Genomic DNA, 21,500 nt, shown 5'->3' with positions numbered 1-21,500 from the left:
GCGATGATGGAACACAGTTCAGAGCCTTTAAAGAAAATTTCTTCTGGTAGTGATCAGTGTTAGAGGCAACTGCCATATCGCAGCCAAGGGGACAAAGCCCTTGGTCCTGTTGAAACTGTTAGCCCTGCCAGACTCCTTAGCCATATTTACTGCAGGCTGTCCTACACTGTCCCATGCATGCACTTCTTTCCATTCAGCCTGTAGTCACACATCTTTACTTTCTACACAGCACTCACACCAGCATTTCCACGCCTTCACTGATATCTCTCTACACTCACTGGCTTTTCTCTGAATTTCGAATACATGGTCTGATTCAGTCTCCCTCCACAACAAGGATACCCTTAGAGGGAAACTTTGTAGTCTTCACCTCTAGTCTGAACCTTCCAAGCAGCATTTGGTGAAGGTTTCCTTGCCTTCTCACTACCAGGAAAAGATCCATTATCTCTGAAACAACCCTTCAGGCAAATGCAGGCTACTACTTTAGTGCCCTCAGCCTCCACAAGACTAAAGAAGCCCAGGTCTCTCAGCCTCTCCACAGAGGCTGTAAAACCCATCCTGGCAGATCTCCTCTAGAACCTTTGTTGTTCCTCCCCATTATTCGAGAATAGGGAGCCTCACATGCAGACATACTGGTCCAGATATGGCTACACCAGTATTGAGTCAAGAGCGGTGAGAAGTCCCCGCTCTTGTTGGCGACGCTCCTCCTAATGCAGCCCTGTACGCTGTTGGCCTTATTCACTCCGAGCACACACCACTTCGCTCATATGGCATCCCTTGGAATGCCCAGACCCTTCTCCTCAGGGTCACTCCTGAGCTGTTCAGGTCCCCACCTGCCCACAGTATTTTGAGTTATTCTCCCCTTTCAAATGATTTGCACGTTCTTGTACAACTTCATCAGGCTTCTACTGCCAAATCTAAAAGATTCTCAAAATCGCCCTCGGAGTGAAACTCTAATTTAAAAACTTTTAATGTGTGTGTACCAGATTTGTGGTGCCTCTGAGAAGACAGCAGAATGAGGAATTGCGGGACACTACTGATAAAAGAAGGAGATAGCTCTTCAATGGAATTGTTGACCAAGGGAGGAATTGCCATGTTGACAAGATTGGAAACACCAAATGAAGGTGCAAAGGAAGCCAAACTAAGGCCAGGGAGGAAGGGGTAAATAGAGATGAGCTGTTTGCGTGAGAGCGTACAAGGATGGTCAAGGAGAAGAAGGTGTGAGTGAGACACAGCTGAAGCCAGGACAGTATCCACCCCTTTTTGTATAAAATACAAATAGTATAAAATCTACATCACACTCAGATCCCACACTTTCCAATTAATTACCACCACTTTTCCTGTCTTCTGATTTACACACAGAGATAGCGTTCCTTACCAGATGGGGCATGCCTCTAAAGTGGTAGTTGAGTTCACTTAGCCCAGGACTTTGGTCTCCATCTGTCAATAACAATCTTTCAGGGCAGGAGAGATGGTGTGTGCTGTTGGATGGTCACATGCTGCATGTGGGATGATAATAGAAGATTGGCAAGGAAGATTGTAAACACACTCAAATGACTTGCATCTGGGGTGTGAAAAACACATATAGCATACTAACCATTGTTTAGTCTTGTGTGCTCAGCAAGTAGAAGGTCTGTGTTTGGATAACATAGGCCTGTGATAGACTCCAAGGCAATCTGTCGAACACACCTGAGATTCCTGCCCTGATGCAGGAAGGATCAAAGCACAGTGGAAAGTTATGTCTGGATGAATCCCTGAAATATTAGGGCAAAAGCAGCAGGTTCAGTAGCTCCCACTTTTTCTCTAGCAAGGACTGATCTCTACATATGGTTCCACAGACCCACTGAGCAGGCACCGCACAGGACAGTGTGCATCCAGAGTGGGGAACAAGTCCCCTGAAAAGAAGCCCACAGCAGTCCTCGGTGTGTGTTGTCCCGTGGCCTTGCTGTTAGGCAGCTGCTCCAAGCTCCTGGAGAGGCTGTGTTCTATGTAGAGCTTCACAGCCTTGCTCCAGGGTCTGCCAGGATGTATGCCAAAAGAGAGGCCCAGCAGGAGGGTGGAGACATCTCTACAGCAAAACTTACCTAGAAACCTGTGCTGAGCGGCCAGTGATTGAAATGGCCAGTGAGAAATGGCCAGTGGCTGAGTGGTGACAAAGGCCCCTGGGCCACCTTCCTAGTCTGTCTGTGCCACCAGGGGCACAGACCAGTCTCCTCTCTCCTGTACCTGCATGGCTTTGAGCCCTGCCATAAGCCCTGGCTCTGCACCTCAACCCCCCTGGTGTCAGTCTTCCCCCTGCATGGTCACGCAGCACGAGTTATGCACTGATGGTGCATAACTCGTGACTCTGCTAAGCAGCATGATAGCTTTGTGGAATTATCACCTAGCACCCACATCTGTGCAAATCTGCAAGAAAGACAACACCTCTGCTCTGTGTGTATATTGGCGTACTGTGCACTGCGTAAATGACCACACTTTTGGGAGAACAATCTGAGGTCTAACATTTACACTCTTTTATTGTTGATCCCCTTGGGAGGTCAGACCCCACTATTTCATGGTCACGACAGTCAAGACTGACACTGGTTTTAACATCCATGATTAACTCTCCCTTCTTTGTGTGCAGCAGATGCATGTCAACAGCACCATTGTTGAGCAATCTGTAAGTTGACCTATAAAGACCTGTGTCCCAAGCTGGGTCTTGAGCAAGAGCCTCCAGAAACCTCCTGGACTGATTGCACGCTATTGTGGTCCCCTTCCAGGGAATGCCAAGGTGATTAAAGTCAGCAAAGGGACAATAATTCATTCTCTATCTCCCACCACATGTCACCCTTACCAGTCTCTTCTCTGACCCGGACCCGTAAGGGCTCACACAGCTTGTTCATGCCATAGAGGAGCTCCAGACATCTGAGCAGCTCCTTCACACTCAAGACAGCTCCCTCCTGATCATTCTGGCCTGTCTCCTCATTCTGTACCCACCCATCACAGCATCCCAATCATGTCAGCTGTCCCTACATGCCTCAGCTGTTCTTCCCTCCAAGTGGCATGAAGTGATGCCCTGGGGGACTCCAGCTCCTCCCATCTGTGCCCCAGGCTGAGGCCATTGGTGCTTGTCTGGGCTGCAGCACCTCAGCTGTGGCCAGTCTGGGCTGAGAGCAGACTGGCAAAAAGAAACCTGCTACCAAGTGCCCAAGGCCTTGTGTGTGCAAAGGCTTTGCTTCAGAGCAGAGACATGCTGGAGAGGGTGGCAGGTGGCAATGTAAAGGAGAAATGAGGTTCCCACCAAGACAGCAAGACAACTTTCGTCAAGGCCAGGAGAGGGTTTTGCTGTCTGCTGTGTCTCTGCAGCCCTGAAAGCCTGAGGTGGAGTGGAAGCTGATCTGAGGAAGGAAGAGGTGATGTTGAAAATGTCCTTGGGTGTGGACATCTTGTGATCCAGGCACACTGTGAAAATCATTGACCTGATCCATGACTGTATGATCAAGCAAATAGTTAAATAATGGGGGGGAGAAGAACCAGCACAGTTTAAGAGGGAATGCCCTCAAGAGGAGACCCTGCTGTGATATGTTTGGTATTCACGCTCTGCCCTGTGTCCACCGGGTAGAGAAGGGACAGCTTGGCGTCCCTGCAGTGATGGGATTCCGTCACTGCCCAAAGGCACCGAAGCTGTGTGAGATGCCCTGGGTGGTGCCTGTCACACAACGAGTCTGAGTGGGGATGGGGTTCCTGTACAGGACCTGTGCTGTCCATGTCAGGTGCACGCAGTTGTCCTGGAGATCCCTGGCACCTTCCTATAGTCATAGATGTCTGTAAATGTAAAACAAATGAAGATTCATCTGCCCTGAATGAGGTTAGGCAATGAAGTGATGCGCAGGAGACAAATGCTGTCATAGTGTTAAGGCCATGTGGACAATACAGCTGATGGAGAACAGAAAGCAAGAGACGTAGCTCTTCCTGTGCCACAGGACTCAATTTGGTCAGGATGATTACATCCACCAGCAGCCCTGAACATAAGGAATAGTTACAGGATCAGTTGTCTTAAATGTGGGCATTTTCTGTCATTTCAGTCTGTCAAAAGCATTTCCCACCAGCCTCCAGGAAGGTGCCCTCAGACACTGCCCTGTCTCTATGAACTGCTCCGTTAGAGCTTGCAGTGACCAGCAAGCATCTTGGTGACCTCTGGAGCCAAACCTGTCACCAGGTGTCTGTGTCTGAACATCTTCCTGCCCTCCACCTCGTATAATTAGCAAGGGAGCTGAGACAAGCAGCTTCCATGCAGGAGAATTCTTTGGTGCCCATCTGAACTGAGGCAAGAGGAATCCCACCTCCAGTGTGTTTTATGGTGTGCATGAGAGAGGCCTGAGTCCTCAGGACTTCAAACTCAGGATGAGATGCCTCGAATGACTAGGCTGAATACCTTCCCTCAGCAGGGGCAAAGGAGATTTCTCCCTGTAGCTTTCTGGTTGTCCTGTCTTGTGATGGGGCAAGGAAAGGTGATTTTTGTTTCTAACTCTTTCTCTGAGAGGAGAATTGACGCTGTTGAAACTGAGTGTCTCTCCCTAGCTGAGGGAGGCAACAGGAGTGATTGCTTCAGCCTGTTTCACAGCAAGTTGCCCTGGAGAGCAAAGGACACCTCAAGAGAGCCCAGAGGCGACTGAGAAAGAGCTGCCTTGTGCTGGTCCTCTGCTGCTGAGCTGGGCTGGGCTGGGCTCCTCAGAGGGAGAGAGCTGAGAGCAACCAGGCAGCACTGCAGAGACAGCAGTGACCAGGAGCAGCTCCTCTGCAAAGCCCAGCAGGGCTGAGGGCACTGCCTGCAGGCAGCGAGGGGAGAGGAGCGAGGCAGAGAGAGGTTAAAGGCAGCATGGGGTGGGAGGATGCTGAGAGCTCACTACAGGAGAAATGCTCACAACCCATGAAATGGTCAGTCCCTGTAGGCAGGGCAGTAAATCGGCAGCTGCTGGAGGGATCTCCAAAAGAGGATTGTCACAGCTTCTCAAGCCTAGAGGAGGAAGTCTGGTTCCAGAGAAGTTTTTTCCCTGTCGTACCATCAGAGGAGAAGGGCATGCTGACTGCTTTCTCTGGGAATTACTGGTAGGACTTTAAGCCAGGTGTGCAGTCAGTGGTGCCCAGAGCTATCCTTCAGAGCAGGTCCCTTTACCGCAGGAGTCTGTGTGCCGGGGTCAGTGCTCAGCCTGCCCGGGGAGCTCCTGATGGTGCTGTGGGGAGAATCTGTGGGTGGAAGAAGCCATATGCCTCACCAGCGTCCCTCTCTTCTCCCTGAGTGCAGCAGAAATGCTGAAGGTGTCTGAACTCCAAGAAAACTCCCCAGGTAAGCTGGGGGAGCTTTATTAACCCTAAACCTCTCCAACTTTTCTCTGTTATTGCCGTTCCTTAGCACTGAGAGTGCAGAGGCTGACAAGGTGATTTTCTGTGAGGAACGGTTTCATCTGACCAAGTCGGACACCATGACCGACCCCGGACACCACTGCTCCCATGAGCTCCTTGCTGCATAGCACGGCAGACTCCTAGAGAGGCAGAGGACAAAGGTTCTGCTCCTTACAGTACCTTCAGCCAGCACCAACCAGACCTTGAACAAGGAAGCTGAAGAAAGTTCTCATTGAGAATGAATGGAAAATGCTCTGAAGTTTAGCAGGGTTAAAGTTCTAGGAGTATGGCTTTGCATTTCCAATGAGAATTCCCCCCTAACACTTTATTGATTCTTCCTCTAAGGACAGGATCCCATGCCCACAGGAAACATCTGTCCAAAGGCAGATCCATCATCTGCTTCCTCCTCCTGGCATTCGCAGACACGTCGAAGATGCAGCTCTTGACCTTCTGGCTCTTCCTGGCCATCTACCTGGCTGCCCTCCTCAGCAATGGCCTCATCATCACTGTCATAGCCTGCGACCAACACCTCCACACTCCCATGTACTACTTCCTCCTCGACCTCTCTGTTCTTGACCTGGCCTCCATCTCTATCACTGTGCCCAAATCCATGGCCAATTCCATCTGGGACAACAGGGCCATTTCCTACTTGGGATGTGCTGCCCAGCTTTTTCTGTTTTCCTTCTTGCTCACAGCAGAGTGTTGTCTTCTGACTGTCATGGCCTATGACCGCTGCGTTGCCATCTGCAGACCCTTGCACTACGGGACCCTCCTGGGCAGCAGAGCTTGTGTCCACATGGCAGCAGCTACCTGGGGCAGTGCTTTGCTCAATTCTCTCCTGCACACTGTCAATACATTTTCCATACCCCTCTGCAAGGGCAATGCTGTGGACCAGTTCTTCTGTGAAATCCCACAGATCCTCAAGCTCTCCTGCTCACACTCCTACCTCAGGGAAGTTGGGCTTCTTGGGGTTAGTGTTTCTTTAGCTTTTGGGTGTTTTGTTTTCATTGTGCTGTCCTATGTGCAGGGCCGTGCTGAGGATCCCCTCTGAGCAGGGACAGCATAAAGCCTTTTCCACATGCCTCCCTCACCTGGCCGTGGTCTCCCTGTTTCTCAACACTGTCATGATTTGCTATCTGAAGCCCTCATCCTTCTCTTCCCCATCCTTGGACATGTTGTTGGTTGTTCTGTACTCGGAGGTTCCATCAATATTGAACCCTCTCATCTATAGCATGAGGAATCAAGAGCTCAAAGATGCACTGAAGAAACTTATTCAGTCAGTAGTCTTTCAGCAACAATAAGGTGCCCATGTCTATTTATAACTGGTTTTCTTTGTATCTGGGAGCCTCTGTGGTCCTGCCACCACCCAGATCACTAGGACATGGGAGATTAAGATCCATTGTGTAGTTATATTGCATACAAGTGCTGTGATGAGAGTATCAGGCACTCTTTGGTCACACCTAGATCATCTGCTGTTTGAATGACACACCAGGAGAAGTTCTGAGTGCTCTGGGAACAACTGCCACTGTATTGTTATCTTGGTCACTAGAGCAATAGCCTGGAGATGGGGTGGCCAGACACCCCCTGGTCACACTTTGGCCATCCGCTGCCTCATCTCTCTGCCAGAATGACTCAGCACGAATTCTGGCCAGAATGGCGAGTATTGACCGAAGAAAATCATCTCAAGATCCCATAAACCAATATCCAAAGGTGAGACCCTTTGAGCTCTCTGGGTCCACAGCAGGCTGTGTGACCCAGTATCTCCCCATGAGCTGGGACATCTCTCAGGGTAGATTTAACAAGGATTGAATGATTGTCCGTCGATGATTTCACAAGGACTCAAAGGCCTGATTTGGCACACTTCACTGACTGTCCTGTGATGAATGCCAGCACATAAGTTGGAGTATATCCATGAAAGTCACAAGAAGGGCAGTTTTAACCACAGGTTAACCTCTTGCTCTGCGTGTGGAACTGTGTACGTGATTTGGTTCAGAACCATTTCCCTGTCTGTGTGCAATATCGTTCAGAATTCTTTGCTCATAAGCGTGATTTAACTTTCATGTGTGTGTACAACCCTAAATCACTATTACAGCTGTGCTTTCATTGAATCACTCTGTTAATTTGGCTGATGATTAAGTGTTGTTAATAATTCTACAATGTAATCTTGTGATCTACCTCAAAAACATGAATAAATCCTAAATTGCTGCTAAATCAAAGCGGTGTAACAAATTCCTATTCATAACAAACACCTGTGGATTGGTATTCAATCTTTGGTAATTCTGTTTATTTCAGGAATGTCAGCATGCACTCAGCTTTTCCAGAGGCATGAACACAGTCTGTTTGACTCAAAGGTCTTTGCCCATGTGTCTGGCACCACGGTACAGCTGGCCTTCCATGTCACATCTCTTTGGTAAAAGGGCACATCCTCATTGCTGGTGTCCAGAAGCTGGGCTATTCTGAAGCTGAGGTCAGGAACAGGCTGAAGAAATTGACCCCATGAAGCCTTACTTGGGTTCTCCATGGGATGAGGAGGGCATGGGACAATATGGTAAAGAATGGGACCGGAGTGAGCTTTCACTGGTGGCCTCCCTATTCGGCCAATTCCAGCACTGGCCACTCACCACCACAGGTTTTTGGGTGAGTTTTGCTGCGTGGCCATTTCCCTCCTCCTGCTACTGTGCTTCATGCCTGCAGGAAGGGAATGGCCATCCATGCTCAACCTCTCTCTTTGTCCAGTCGCTGGTAGACCCCAAACAGGGATGTGTTAGAAACACCACATGGGATGCCGATAGAGCTGGGTAGGTTGCAGGACTAAGTGGAGGCTGTCTCCTGTAGGAGGAACAGCAAGGGCACAAAGCACAGAGGGTTGTCTTGGGGATCATGCAAGAGAAACTGTTCTGCTTACTGAATGCACCTTTTCCCATACTGTGCCTGAACAGCGGGACTGGGGAACTGTGTGTTGTACAGAGGGCTGGGCTGGAACAGGCCAGGGCAGTGACAGGGATCACAAAGAAGCTCCCATGGAGTGGTCACCTGGAGTTATTGGCTGCAAGACAGGTAAAGAGCAAAGAGAAGAGCTTAAATTGCCGTGTTAGAAACCAAGGTTGAATAAGGGAAATGCAGGGCTCCTGCTGGATGGGGACGGGTAGTTAGTAACAGAAGACAACAATGGGGCTGATGGACTCAATGCCTTCTTTGCCTGAGTCTTTCCTGAAAAGGTCTCCCAGGCCTCTATGCTCACGGAAGGAGCTGAAGGACGAGAGAACTTATTGGCATGAAGCTCAGGAGATGCCAGCAGGATAAATACCAGTTTCTTCCCCTGCAGGGGATTCACCTCAGCAATGCAATAGGCTGGGGGCTGCGTGGCCGGGAGCAGCCCTCTGGGAAATTTTGTGGTGGTCAGGGAGCTGGAAAGGAGGCAGTCATGTGGCCTGGCAGCAAGGGAGGCCACCCAGATCCTGGGTTGCACAACCAGGAGCGTGGCCAGGAGATCCAGGGAAGGGATACTCTGCAATGCTCCATCCAGATTTCAGATCTCCAATTCAGGGGCAATTTTTGTAAGGTGGAGGGCCCTTAGGAGAGCTAGGGACTGGAGAACTTTGCCTTTGAGGAGGATAGGCTGAGGGAACTGGGCTTGTCCAAAAGACATTGGGTGGAAGGTGAAAGAGGAGAGGTACAACCAGGACAGAAGGAGAACTTTTTTCCCCACGATCTCAGCCCAGTGCTGGAACAGGTCACCCAGAGAGGTCGGGCAGTCACCCTCCTTGGCGCTTTTCAAACCCAGGCTGAATCAAGCCTTGAATAAGTTGGTCTGACTGTGTTTCTGACAGGTTGCACTGCAGACTTCCTGAGGGCCCTTCAACCTCGGTTCCCTTGTGATCCTATGATGCTGAGCCCTGGGCATAGAGGATATTTGTGGGGCATGAATCCTCCTGTGCTGTAAGTGACCATCTAAACCAATATCTAATCGAGTGAAGTGGCAAGAAAGGAAAAGTAGTGCCTTGGGGTCTATGTGGACAACCCTACTCCTCACCTCCCCAAGCCCACCAGTTCCCTCATAAGTCTCCTGGGACTTGCATCACTTCTCCTCACATCAGACTTCTCCACTGAGCTCTGCAGCTGCATGGTACAGCTCCTTTGCACCAGCTGCCACCCACTTTCCTTCAAGAACTGGGCTGCACACAGGCACAGAAAGGTTTCTCTTCCTTTCCAACAAACAAAAGTGAAACAGGATACAATTTAATCAACTTTAAAACTCTCTCCTCAGCTCTATGCTAAGTCCAAGCAGCATCTAATGTGGTCCATGTTTCACAAGGGATTTCCATGAAAGAACAGTTTTAGACAGAGACATAAGAAAGGAGAGATACAAAGGCAATGAAGGTCTTGACTGTTCATTAGCCTTAAGAAAGATGAGGCAACTGTCTCTCTGCCTGAACCTTGAAGCAGAAACCAGATAGTGGAGAGGCATCTGAGTGACCAAAGAACAAGCACAGGAGGAAACCTGAGTGTAATGGGTAGGGATATGTCCATTGGAGAGTGCTGGTACCCTTTCTCAATAGACTGAAAAAACAGCAAAAATACCCTTAAGAAGCAAACCTAGTTTTTTATTAAGTACTCATCGTACTCTTTTTCTTTACTTACCTCAAAGGCAGCTTAAATTAGCTGTACAAGGTGTGAAGTCTTGAAAATAGTGTAGGAAGAGAAAGGCACATGAGGGCTTTCTGCATTGTAAGGTCTCCCAAGGTGCATTCTGTGCTGAGTCCATGAATCTGAAATTCGAAGAGGATTTTTGCACAAACTTTTCCAGAAGTCAAAATGAGAAGAAAAACCCAAGGTATCTTGAAGCCTCAGTGTGTTCCACTGAGGGCCATTACTGACACAGGCTCTTCTTGGACATGTTAGAGCAGATAATTGAAGGCCATGATTCCACAGAGGCAAAGGCAAATTTCAGGCAACCCTTACACTGAGATAACCCTTTGGCTTTTCAATGAAGGAAGATGGCCAAGCCCGAGCTCAAAGGAAGGGAGATCCTGTCCCTCACTCGTGGCTCCAGGCTTTTCTTGGAGTTGTGGGGAGTGTGATGACAAGTGAAGGACAATGCTATGACACCTCCTGCTGTCCCCAGGGTGGATGCAAGGAGGCAACGAGGTCCCATTGCCATGAGGACCATTTCTCTCCTTCTAGGCCTCGGCTGCAGAGAAACCTGCCAGAGTCAAGGAGACAAAGACCCCGGCTCTCTCATGGCCTTTCAGCCCTGCCAGTGCCGTTGGCCATCTCCACTACAGGCTGTTCTACACTGTCCCATGCCTGTACCTGTTTCCCTGAAGGCTGCAGACATACAATGCGCTTCCCCAGCTTGTTCTCACCTCACTGTGTCCCTACCTGTACTGGTGTCTCTCCATCCTTGCCAGAAGGTCCTTGAAACTTGAAAATCATGGGCTGATCCAAACTGCCTCTAAGTGACCTTTTGCACCACAGCACTGCCCTCAGAATGACATCTCTTTATCCTCAGGTCCTCTCGGGACCTCCAAAGCTGCACTTTCTAATGGCTGTCCATTCTCACACCGTTTCCCACTACCCATCAAAAAGTGCCATCATCTTGGGGAGAAATTTTCAATCTCTCTCGAACTCCTAGTATTTTTCCCTCAGCCTCCACTTTACCACAATAGAAAGCCCAGTTCTGTCAGCCTCTACACACAAGCCCTAACCCTGTCTTGGCAGACTTTCTCTGGCCGTGTGACATGCTTCCTCCATGCTCAGAATCAGTGCATCCCTTCGAGAAAGAGTTCTAGCAAAGGAGGCAGGAGACCCGCATGGATGAGCAAGGAGCTTCTAGCAGAGCTCAGGTGCGAGAGAAAGGTTTATGGAAAGTGGAAAGAGAGACAGGCCACTTGGGAGGAGTACAGGAATGTTGTCAGAGCATGCAGGGATGCAATGAGGAAGGCTAAGGTTCGTCTGGAATTGAATCTGACAAGGGATGTCAAAGACAATAAGAGGGGCTTCTTGAAGTACGTCAGCAGCAAACGGAAGACTAGGGGCAATGTGGAGCCGTTGCTGAAAGAGGTGGGTGCCCTGGTGACGGACGATGTGGAGAAGGCAGGGTGACTGAATGCCTTCTTTGCTTCAGTCTTCAGTGCCAAGGCAGACCTTCAAGAATCCCAGGCCCTGGAGGTAACAGAAGAAGCCTATAGAGAGGATGACTTTCCCTTGGTCGAGGAGGACTGTGTGAGGAATTGCTTAAGTGACCTGGACACTCAAAAATCCATGGGCCCCGATGGAATGCACCCACAAGTGCTGAGGGAGCTGGCGGATGTCATTGCTGAGTCACTCCCCACCATCTTTGAGAGGTCCTGGAGGAGAGGAGAGATGCCCGAGGACTGGAGAAAGGCCAATGTCACTCCAATCTTCCAAAAGGCAAGAAGGAGGACCCAGGGAACTACAGGCTGGTCAGCCTCAACTCCATCCTGGAAAGAAGACGGAGCAGCTCATTCTAGAGGTCATCTTCAAGCAAGTGGAGGAAAAGAAGGTTATCAGGAGTAGCCAACATGGATTCACCAAGGGGAAATCATGCCTGACCAATCTGATAGCTTTCTATGCTGGCATGACTGGCTGGGTAGATGAGGGGGGGAGCCGTGGATGTTGCCTACCTCGACTTCAGCAAGGTTTTCGACACCGTCTCCCATAACACCCTCCTAGGGAAGCTCAGGAATTGTGGGCTGGATGAGTGGTTGGTGAGGTGGATTGAGAACTGGTTGAATGGCAGAACTCAGAGGGTTGTCGTCAGCGGCACTGAGTCTTGTTGGAGGCTGGCAACTAGTGGTGGTTCCCAGGGGTCAGTACTCAGGGCAGGTTTGTTCAGCTTATTCATCAATGACCTCTATGAATGAACAAAGCGTACCCTCAGCAAGTTTGCTGATGACATAAAACTTGGAGGAGCGGTGGGTACACCAGCAGGCTGTGCTGCCATTCAGCGAGACCTGGACAGGCTGGAGAGTTGGGCGTAGAAAAACCTGATGAACTTCAACAAGGGTAAGTGCAGGGTCCTGCACCTGGGCCAGAACAACCCAATACACCAGTACAGGCTCAGGGCTGACCTGCTGGAGAGCAGCTCTGTGGAGAGGGACCTGGATGTCCTGGTGGATGACAAGTTGACCATGAGCCAGCAGTGTGCCCGGGTTGCCAGGAAGGCTGATGGTGTCCTTGGGTGCCTTAAGAAGAGTTGTGGCCAGCAGGTCAAGGGAGGTTCTCCTCCCCCTCTACTCTGCCCAAGTGATGTCCCATTTGGAGTACTATGTCAAGTTCTAGGTTCCCCAGTTCAAGAAAGATGAGGAGCTACTGGAGAGAGTCCAGCACAGGACTACGACGATGATGAGGGGACCAGAGTACCTGTCTTATGAGGAGAGGCTGAAGGAGCTGGACTTGTTCAGCCTGGAGAAGGTGTGTGTCAGCAGGATGGAGCCGAACTCTTTTCAGTAGTGCCCAGCAACAGGACAAGGGGCAACGGGCACAAATTGAAGCACAGGAAGTTCCGTCTGAACATGAGGAAGAACTTCTTCACTCTGAGGCAGACGGAGCCCTGGAACAGTTTGCCAGAGGGGTTGTGAATTCTCCTTGTCTGGAGATATTCAAGACCCGCCTAGACGAGGTCCTGTGCAGCCTGCTGTAGGTGACCCTGCTTCGGCAGGGGGGGTTGGACTAGATGATCCCCAGAGGTCCCTTCCAGGCTTCACTGTTCTGTGATTATGATTCTAGGTATGGATCCAAATTAAGAATAAATGCAAGTTTGGGACTGGGACCTCTTAGGTGATTGAGGACCATTAGCAGAGCTATGAAAGAAGCTGGATGGGTTGTGGGGAACTCACAGGCAATGCCAAATCCTCAGAAGACCATAGCTTTGTGGTTACAGCAACACCACTTCGTACCAAATCCCCACCCTGAAACACAAACACACTCACACACACCATAGACAGAGCCCTGAGATACATTTGAGAGAAAGGTTCTCCTTTACCAGGCTCTGGTAAAGGAGTGGAGGGTCAGGGCTTGGCCATTCTGGTGATAAACAAACACCAAGGGCTTCCATGGCATCAGAGTCACCTCCACGTTGCCTTTGCCACCTGCAGCCAGTGTCTCCAAGTTTTTGCTTCAGCAGCCTCCAGGGACAGGCACCTCGACGGGTTGTTTGCTTCACAGCTTTGTGAGTGATGGCCCTTCGTGGAGTCTCAAACATCCTCAGAAACTTGGGGTTTGCTTCTGCTTTTCACTTCATTGGAGGTTTGTTTCATCTTTCAGTGTCTGCAGTTCAGGAACTCTGTCGCGGAAGATGAACCGGACTCGACATGAAGATCAACATGATCAGGTACAAGCCGTTTATTAGTCCCAGATAGCTCACATTTATATTCCCCATTACATACACGGCGATCTCCCATTGGCAATAATCAAATTAAGTCACATAGCAACCTGATTATGATTGGTGTACATTACTTGTTCACGCACTGTGCTCGTGGCCTTCTTGCAGGTGGCAGGTTCCTGTTCAGAATCCGGGAGTTGTTTTTCTCTGCATTTTATTTCCTTGTTTCCACCGTTTTCCCTCTAGATGCCCTTGCGGCCTTATGCTAAGGCTCTGCGGCCTTATGCTAAGGCTTCATGGCCTCATAGAGAAATGCTGGATTGCTCACATGTCCCCAGTTCTTTAATGCTTCATCCTCCGCGAATCCCCCTTCTTTGTTTTGAGCAATCCAGGCCTGGTTGAGGACCTTAAGCATCAATTTCTTTATGCAGCTTAAAGCACAACCTACAATTCCTAAACACACAATAATTGTTACCAAAATAACAATACCTTGTTTAACTAATTCCTTTATCCACCCTGACAGACCCCAAGAAGACAGCCAACTGTCAAACGGTGATGTATTGTACGTAATATGCTCTGTTCTTTCCGGCAAGACAGCTAGCTGTTGGTGAATACTCTGAGAATGATCAGACAGATTCATGCAACACATCCCCTCAAACTCTTGGCACCCATGACCTTGCGCAAGCAATAAGAAATCAATAGCCGCTCAATTTTGTAAGACTGCATGGCGAACGCTATCTACATCCATTAATAACTGCGTTAATATCTCTGAAGTGGTATTAGACTGCTTCAAGCTCCAACAAGCTAATTTTTTAAGAATATTCCAATTCCTGGCGGCAGCACCTCCAGGGAGCAAAAAGGATAACGCTACTGTTCCAGCTACAGATCCTAGCTGTACATTATTATCACACCCTGGATTAAAATGTCTAAGACTTCGCTTACTACGAGTTTTATTGAGACTCAAGAAATCTCTGATACGTGGGGTGAACAATGTTAGCTTTCCTATGTAGCACGGACCTCCTACCGGGTGAACGGGAATCCCTCCCCACGCACGATCTCCACAGATGAGGAAATATCCTGATGGCAACAGGAATCCCCCTGAGGTGTTAACCGAAAACCTTCCCATGTTGTTTAGCGAAAAATACCAATGCCTTGAATTCCCACTTACATTTTGATAACCTGTAGTATACTGCCTTTCACCTTGGCTATGCAACCAAAGATGCCACGGATTTCCGAACTCAGTCACTCCTGTGCCATTCCACGGCAACCACTGCGACTGCTGATGCAAATCGCTGCAATTTGGCTGGTTAGACACATTTGCCCATTGAGCGGGTGCCATGGAGCCTAGCAGCTCTAGCTCTTGCAGAGGAAGTGAACTAGAGTGATTTAAATGTGTCACAATCCACTGCTGTAAAAAGGCACTCTGCATCACTGGCACATCACTACTTCACGCACACTCACCTTTCTCTGACCCACTTTGCCTGGATTTGTTATACAACTCGTTCAAATCATTTATACTCTCATTCACAAAGTCCCCATTCATGATAGGATAGCCAATCAGGCATGTGCGAAAAGGATCTCCTGGAGTAGCTAAAGAAAGACAAAAATCCATCTGACCTGTTTGATTGGCCCAGGTTACCCACATATTCTGTCTCACATCAATGCGATGAATGGCTCCTGCATTCTCAACAAATAGGCAAAGGCATATCGTTATCCCTAGCGCCATGGCTGCTGGCATCCTCGTCTCTTTCACTGATCACACCAGCGTTGTACACGTGCTACTCTACACCACCACTGTTTCCCACAGACATAACAATTACATAAAATCCATGGATTACACGCCTCACAATAGTTACACTTAATTGTTCCAGTATGTGCTTCCACACCAGCGTCCATTAATCTTCCTTTTCTGAATCCTGGACATCTGCGCCGCTGTTATCTCTATCGGGACCTTTCCATGGACGGACCCACCGAGCAGGAACCCACCTTACTCCGTTTTCTGTAAGCAAGCACATACAACCTCTACCAGTTAATTTCACTTCGGCTGGTCCTTCCCATTGTCCTGTTTGCAAATTCTTGAACGGGACCAACACCTTTTCCTGCTTATGTTCCCCTTCCATCAACGCTCTGTGATGTATTAATGCTGGAGGTTCCTTTCTGTCCCCTGTCAAACATAAAAAATTCAAGACGTACAATACTTTGTTCAGTCGTTCCTGTGGCATACTCCCAGTTTCCCCCCTTTTTTGTTTATGCAATAATTGTTTCAATGTGTGGTGTGCTCTTTCTATCGTGGCTTGTCCTGTGGGGCATATGTGGGATACGTGTGGTATGGTGGATGCCCCAGAGTACACAAAACTGAGCAAATTTTGTTGAGGTGTATGCTGGACCATTGTCTGCTTTTATCTCTGTGGGAATCCCTAGCACCGCAAAACTAGCATACAGATGCTTTGTTACATGCTGTGTGGTCTCTACTGACTGCGCAGTTGCCCAAATGGCAATGGAAAATGTGTCAATCACTACAAGTACGTACTTTTGACGCCCAAACTCTGGTACATGAGTGACATCCATTTGCCATAGCTGTAAGGATCGTAGTCCTTTGGGGTTGACACCCACTCCGAGACCTGGACTTATATTTTGGCAGTCTGGACAAGACTTCACAATTCCTTGAGCATCATGCAAGGGAAAGTGAAACTGTCTCATTAATACCTTCGCGGACTGATGGAAAAATTCACGGGAGTTGCGCACCTGAGCAAAGCTATCTGTGGGTGGACCCATCCATGTCGGCATAACAAGCTGATCTGCACGTCGGTTTCCTTCTGCAAGGCCCCCTGTCATCAAATGGCTACGAATATGGGTTATTAAATACGGCACTGTTCTATTATTTAGCATAAATAACAACTGCTGTAACATTCTATACAAATGTCTATTGGATACTTCTTTGAGCATAGCACGCTCTAAACGCGTCCCTACTCCTACTACATACAAAGAATCAGAAACAATACTGACTGGCTGCATATTCCACTGTGCAAGAGCCCAAACAACCGCTTTGAGCTCTAACGTTTGTAACGAATCCTGCAAGTCTCCTTCGATTACCTGATGGTGCCGTATACCTGGAGGTCTCTCCCAGGTACACGCCGCCTTCTTGGAGCTTTTCCCTGCATCAGTAAATACTGTTATCCCTTCCAATGGGGTATTGGACTGTATTGGCCATTCCTCGAAAATCATCCCTGACAACAATGGCATTAATTTGTGAGAAGGGTAATTATCGTCAACTGTCCCTGGGAAATTACTAATAACAATCTGAAATTCTATAGACGTCCTTATCAGCCACTCCATATATTCCTGCATCAGAGGTACCAGGATGGTTTGTGTTTCACATCCTGCAATTTCTACACATCGGTTTCTCCCTCGGATTATCAACTGACTGAGCAGTTCCATCCGTGTGGTCACCATCTTTTTTGGCCGGATAGAAAGAAAAATCCATTCAAGAATCCTTAACGGATTTTCTCCAGGCACCCACTGCATTAATATAGCAAACGGATGTTGATGCGTATGAGCAGAGTTGATTAACATCAACGTTAAAGGCTGTTCTGACCTTATTCTGGATGCATGAGAACTAATGATTTTGTTCTGAATGACCTCTAAGGCTTGCTTTTGTGGGGGTCCCATGGTTCTTCTATCGTCGGCTCTCGATGTAGTGCCGAGAAGCTCAACCAAGGGTGCTAAATCATCGCTGGTTATGCCACATAATGCTCTGACCCATTGAATGTCACCCACCAATTTCTGCACATCATTCAATGTCTTAATTTCGGGATTTAACTGTATTTTTGGGGCTTTAATTGTACCTTGTAAAATTATCCACCCCAGATAATTCCAGGGCTCCTGTTTCTGTGTTTTTTCTGGAGCTATTTTTAATCCTCTGAACTCTACCTCTCTAACAATTTCTTGAAGCACGAATTCCCTGTTCATATCTTTTCCTGCAATTAAGATGTCATCCATATAATGATATATTAACAACTGCGGCATCTTTTTACGAATTGGTTGCAAAGCCCATGCTACAAAAATTTGGCACGTGGTTGGTGAATTTTTCATACCCTGAGGTAGGACTATCCAATGACATCTACAGGCAGGTTCTGCCTTGTTTATTGATGGTACAGAAAAAGCAAACCTTTCAGCATCTTCGGGATGCAAAGGAATAGTAAAAAAACAATCCTTCAAATCCATAACTAGGACTGTCCATTTCTCTGGGATCAAGACCAGTGATGGCAGACCTGGCTGTAGCGCCCCCATGTCTTCCATGACATTGTTAACTGCTCTCGAATCATGTAGTAGATGCCATTCCCCACTCTTTTTCGGAATAGTAAATATTAGTGTGTTCCAAGGGCTAGTAGATGGCTGAATATGTCCAGCTTGTAACTGTTCTTCTACCAGCTCATTGACTTTTTGCAGCCGTTCGGCAGTAAGTGGCCATTGATCAACCCAAACTGGGTTATTCGTTTTCCATTTTATCTTCAAAACCGGCTGCTGTTCAATGGCCGCCCCAAAAAGGCTGGGTAGCGATAGTAGTATGCAATTGACCGAGTACATCTCTTCCTATTAACATGATTGGAATTTGCATAATATAAGGTCATGTTGACACTACCGCACCATCTGAAAAATGAAAAGCCACGAGATCCCGACTAATGCGTGTGGATTGTGCCCCTCCGACACCGTACACTCCCGTGAATGATTCAACCGTTGGCCAATGTGAAGGCCAATGCCGAGCAGATATGATAGTTACATCTGCTCCAGTATCAATCATCATTTTTAATTTTATCATCTCCTGGTCTTTTGATTTCACCAGAACTTCAATTTCTGGCTTGTTTTTCATGATGTCTAATGCTAGGTATACATACGGTTGTCCTGAGGACCCAAAGCCCTCATCTCCACGGTGGTGTGGTGTGGCATGTGGTACACAAGCTCGAAACGGTACCAGCTGGGCAATCCTGCTGCCGGCGGGAATGGACAACGGAGGAGCCAAGGTATACACCATTACCTTTACCACTCCAGTAAAATCAGCGTCGATGACCCCTGGTAAAACAAAAATGCCTTGTTTAGATGTTGACAATCGTCCTAATAATAGGGCACTCAGCCCATGGCCTAAAGGCCCTTTTACACTGGTGTCAATACACACCTCTTCCGTTGTTACCAGGGTTTTATCTACTGCTGTTTCCACGTCCACTCTGGCACTCCCACAAGTGGCGGCCCAGAGGAAGTCGAGGGCTCTGGTGCCACTGTCCATGCCCCCTGCACTTGTGTCGTAGCGCGCGGGACCCTCGCGCTCCCCCCCGGGTTTTCCGACTTACGACATTCGGAGGTGTTACGATTATCTCTACAACAAGTGACACACCACTTGTTTGGGGGGCGCGATCCTGAGTCCCCCAACCCTTGGGATGATCTTGTCTGCATCTTACATTGCGCCTTAGAATGTCCTATTTTCCCGCATTTAAAATACCGCTTTTCCGAATTTCTTTTTTCCCGATTTTCGTGTAGCAATGGTGCAATAGTCCCTTGTACCGCTGCAGCAACACACGCAGCGTACTTGGTCTGTTGGGTTCATTCCATCAACTCAACCATGTCCGCTACTTGCGCAGATTGCGGCAACGAGCCTAGTATTTGTTTACTCCTTTCACTGGCATTGTCAACAGCTAGTAACTGAAACATTTCGGTCTTCATATCCCCTGTTAGGTCCGGGTGCGTCTCGATAGCTTTGTAAAGTCGGTCAACAAACTGCTTAAACTGCTCATTTTGTCCCTGCTTAATATGTGCAAAAGCATGAGGTTGACCCGGCTCCTGCACGGAAAAAATTGCTTGCAATGCAAGATGCTGCGACAACTGTATCACCTGCGGTATAAAACCTAATTGCATATCTCCATCCGCAAAAGGACCCTGTCCAGTGAGCGTTTGTGATTGGATGCCATACAAAGGATCATTTTGATCCCGAGGCCGTGCAGCCTCTTGATCACACAGTCATGACCACGCCCTGTGGAATAAAAGTTGTTATGAGGGAGTTAGCACAATCTCAGCAATTTGTAAAATATCCATAGGAAGTAACTGATCAGCAGTAAAAATATACTTTAGCATTTGTTGGGTTACCGGTGATCTTAACCCATTCTGCATTACGGAAGTCTTAACTTTCTCCAATAACTTCCAATCAAATGCCTCCCATTTCGACCCCCCACCCACTTGTGTCACCACTGGGTACGCTGCAACCAACGTGATGATTTGTCCCTCCACCACCGCATCTCGAAAGACTCCTTTCCATCGCTCTCCAGGATGCGTCTCTCCAGCAGGTGGCAGCACAGGATTAAGTAAGTGGCTGGGTAAGGGTGCAGCAGGCAGCAACTGTAAGGGTGGTGCTGGCGGTAACAATGGAACCGGGGGGGGTGGCAGCTCAGGATTCCAGTCCGACCGGAATGGATTCCCCTTCGTCGGCTCTGCCTGCACCGATGGTCCAAGCGCTTCACCAGTCCCCGGCGAAGGTGACCGCAACGACAAATCTTTTAACTGCTGGCTGATCTCCTTCAATACCTGTTTAAGCAAACCGTCCTCCCCCGCCCCCGACTCCTATTCCCCATCTGGGGACCCTGGTCGGGTCGGCGATAGTTGTGGGTATATATTTTCAGGCGGAATTTCCTTCCTAGCCCTTTCAGCTAAGTCCCCATCACGTGTCTCTGCCACCGTTGTTTCTTTGACCGCCCATAGAGGTGGCATCCGTATGCTATTCTCAAACAAATTCCGTGCTTCGTTGGAAAGCATCATAGCATTTCCCGACGCTGGCAGCGTTGCAGGGGTCAGGGCAACAAAAGCAGACGTGGCGGCAGCTCTTTCGCTTTTCATCTCTCTCAAAGTCTCTTTTACTAACCGCCACAGCGTAGAATAACAGCCTGCAGTCTTATCCTCGCTACTGAACTCGTCCCATAGGCTTTGTCCTATGGCTTCCCAGGTGGGTAACTCAAACGTGGCTCCAACCCCGGAGATTAAGTTACGCTCTCGTGCCCGCATCAGTAGCTCTTTCAGTACTTTTGCATCGTAAGAGACCGCTCTCTTAGAAAGCATATGATGGAGGAGCTTCACCACTGCACTTTCTTCCTTTGTCAGTGTGGACCCCATCTCCTCCCCAGCCGCTCACCTGTTCCTGGTGAGATCCCCACGGGGATAACCGTCCCACCTCAATCAGCACGCGTGTCTTCTTCCCAGTCCGATGGGCACTTCGAACCGAAGCCGCCGGGGCAGCAGCTGCTTTCGGCTGGCTTCTCCAGCTTTGGTCGCCTCCTTCTACCTCCAGACGGATTCCATCATCTGAAGTCTTCGGGGCACACAAGGGTCCCTGTTCGGGCGCCAGATGTCACGGAGGAATCCCACCTCTTGTGGGTTTGTGTTGTACATGAGAGGGAGCTGAGTCCTCTTCTAACCCCAGGACTTCAAACCCAGGATGAGATGTCTCGAATGACTAGGCTGAATCCCTTCCTTCATTAGGGATAAAGGAGATGCCTCCCTGCCACTTACTGGTTTTCCTGTCTAATGATGGGACAAGCAAAGTGGTTTTTTCTTTCTCACTCTTTGTCTGAGAAGAGAAATGACACTAAAGAAAAGAGGAGTTTCTCCCCAGCGGAGGAATCATCAGTGATGACTTCATCCTGTTTCACAGCCGGTTCCCCTGGAGACAAAAAGACACCTTAAGTGAGCCCAGAGGGAGAAGAATCAGAGACACATTGAGCTTGTCCTCTGCTGC

At 48.7% G+C, this 21,500-nt stretch overlaps 1 protein-coding gene across 1 annotated transcript in view; it reads left to right on the top strand.

Annotated features, from left to right (window-relative positions):
- The window catches only part of LOC142359058 (olfactory receptor 14J1-like), a 28,913-nt gene extending 9,803 nt beyond the window's left edge, over positions 1-19,110 (top strand). Inside the window, exons 3-4 of the mRNA XM_075411906.1 lie at positions 609-669; positions 19,030-19,110. Of these exons, the coding sequence (XP_075268021.1) occupies positions 609-669; positions 19,030-19,110 (142 nt within the window). The remainder of the gene's footprint in view (positions 1-608; positions 670-19,029) is intronic.
- The last annotated feature ends 2,390 nt before the right edge of the window (positions 19,111-21,500 follow it).

Source organism: Opisthocomus hoazin, unplaced genomic scaffold, assembly GCF_030867145.1.
Source record: "Opisthocomus hoazin isolate bOpiHoa1 unplaced genomic scaffold, bOpiHoa1.hap1 HAP1_SCAFFOLD_15, whole genome shotgun sequence".
Classification (NCBI taxonomy): domain Eukaryota; kingdom Metazoa; phylum Chordata; class Aves; order Opisthocomiformes; family Opisthocomidae; genus Opisthocomus; species Opisthocomus hoazin.
This window is presented reverse-complemented; position numbering and strand designations above follow the sequence as displayed.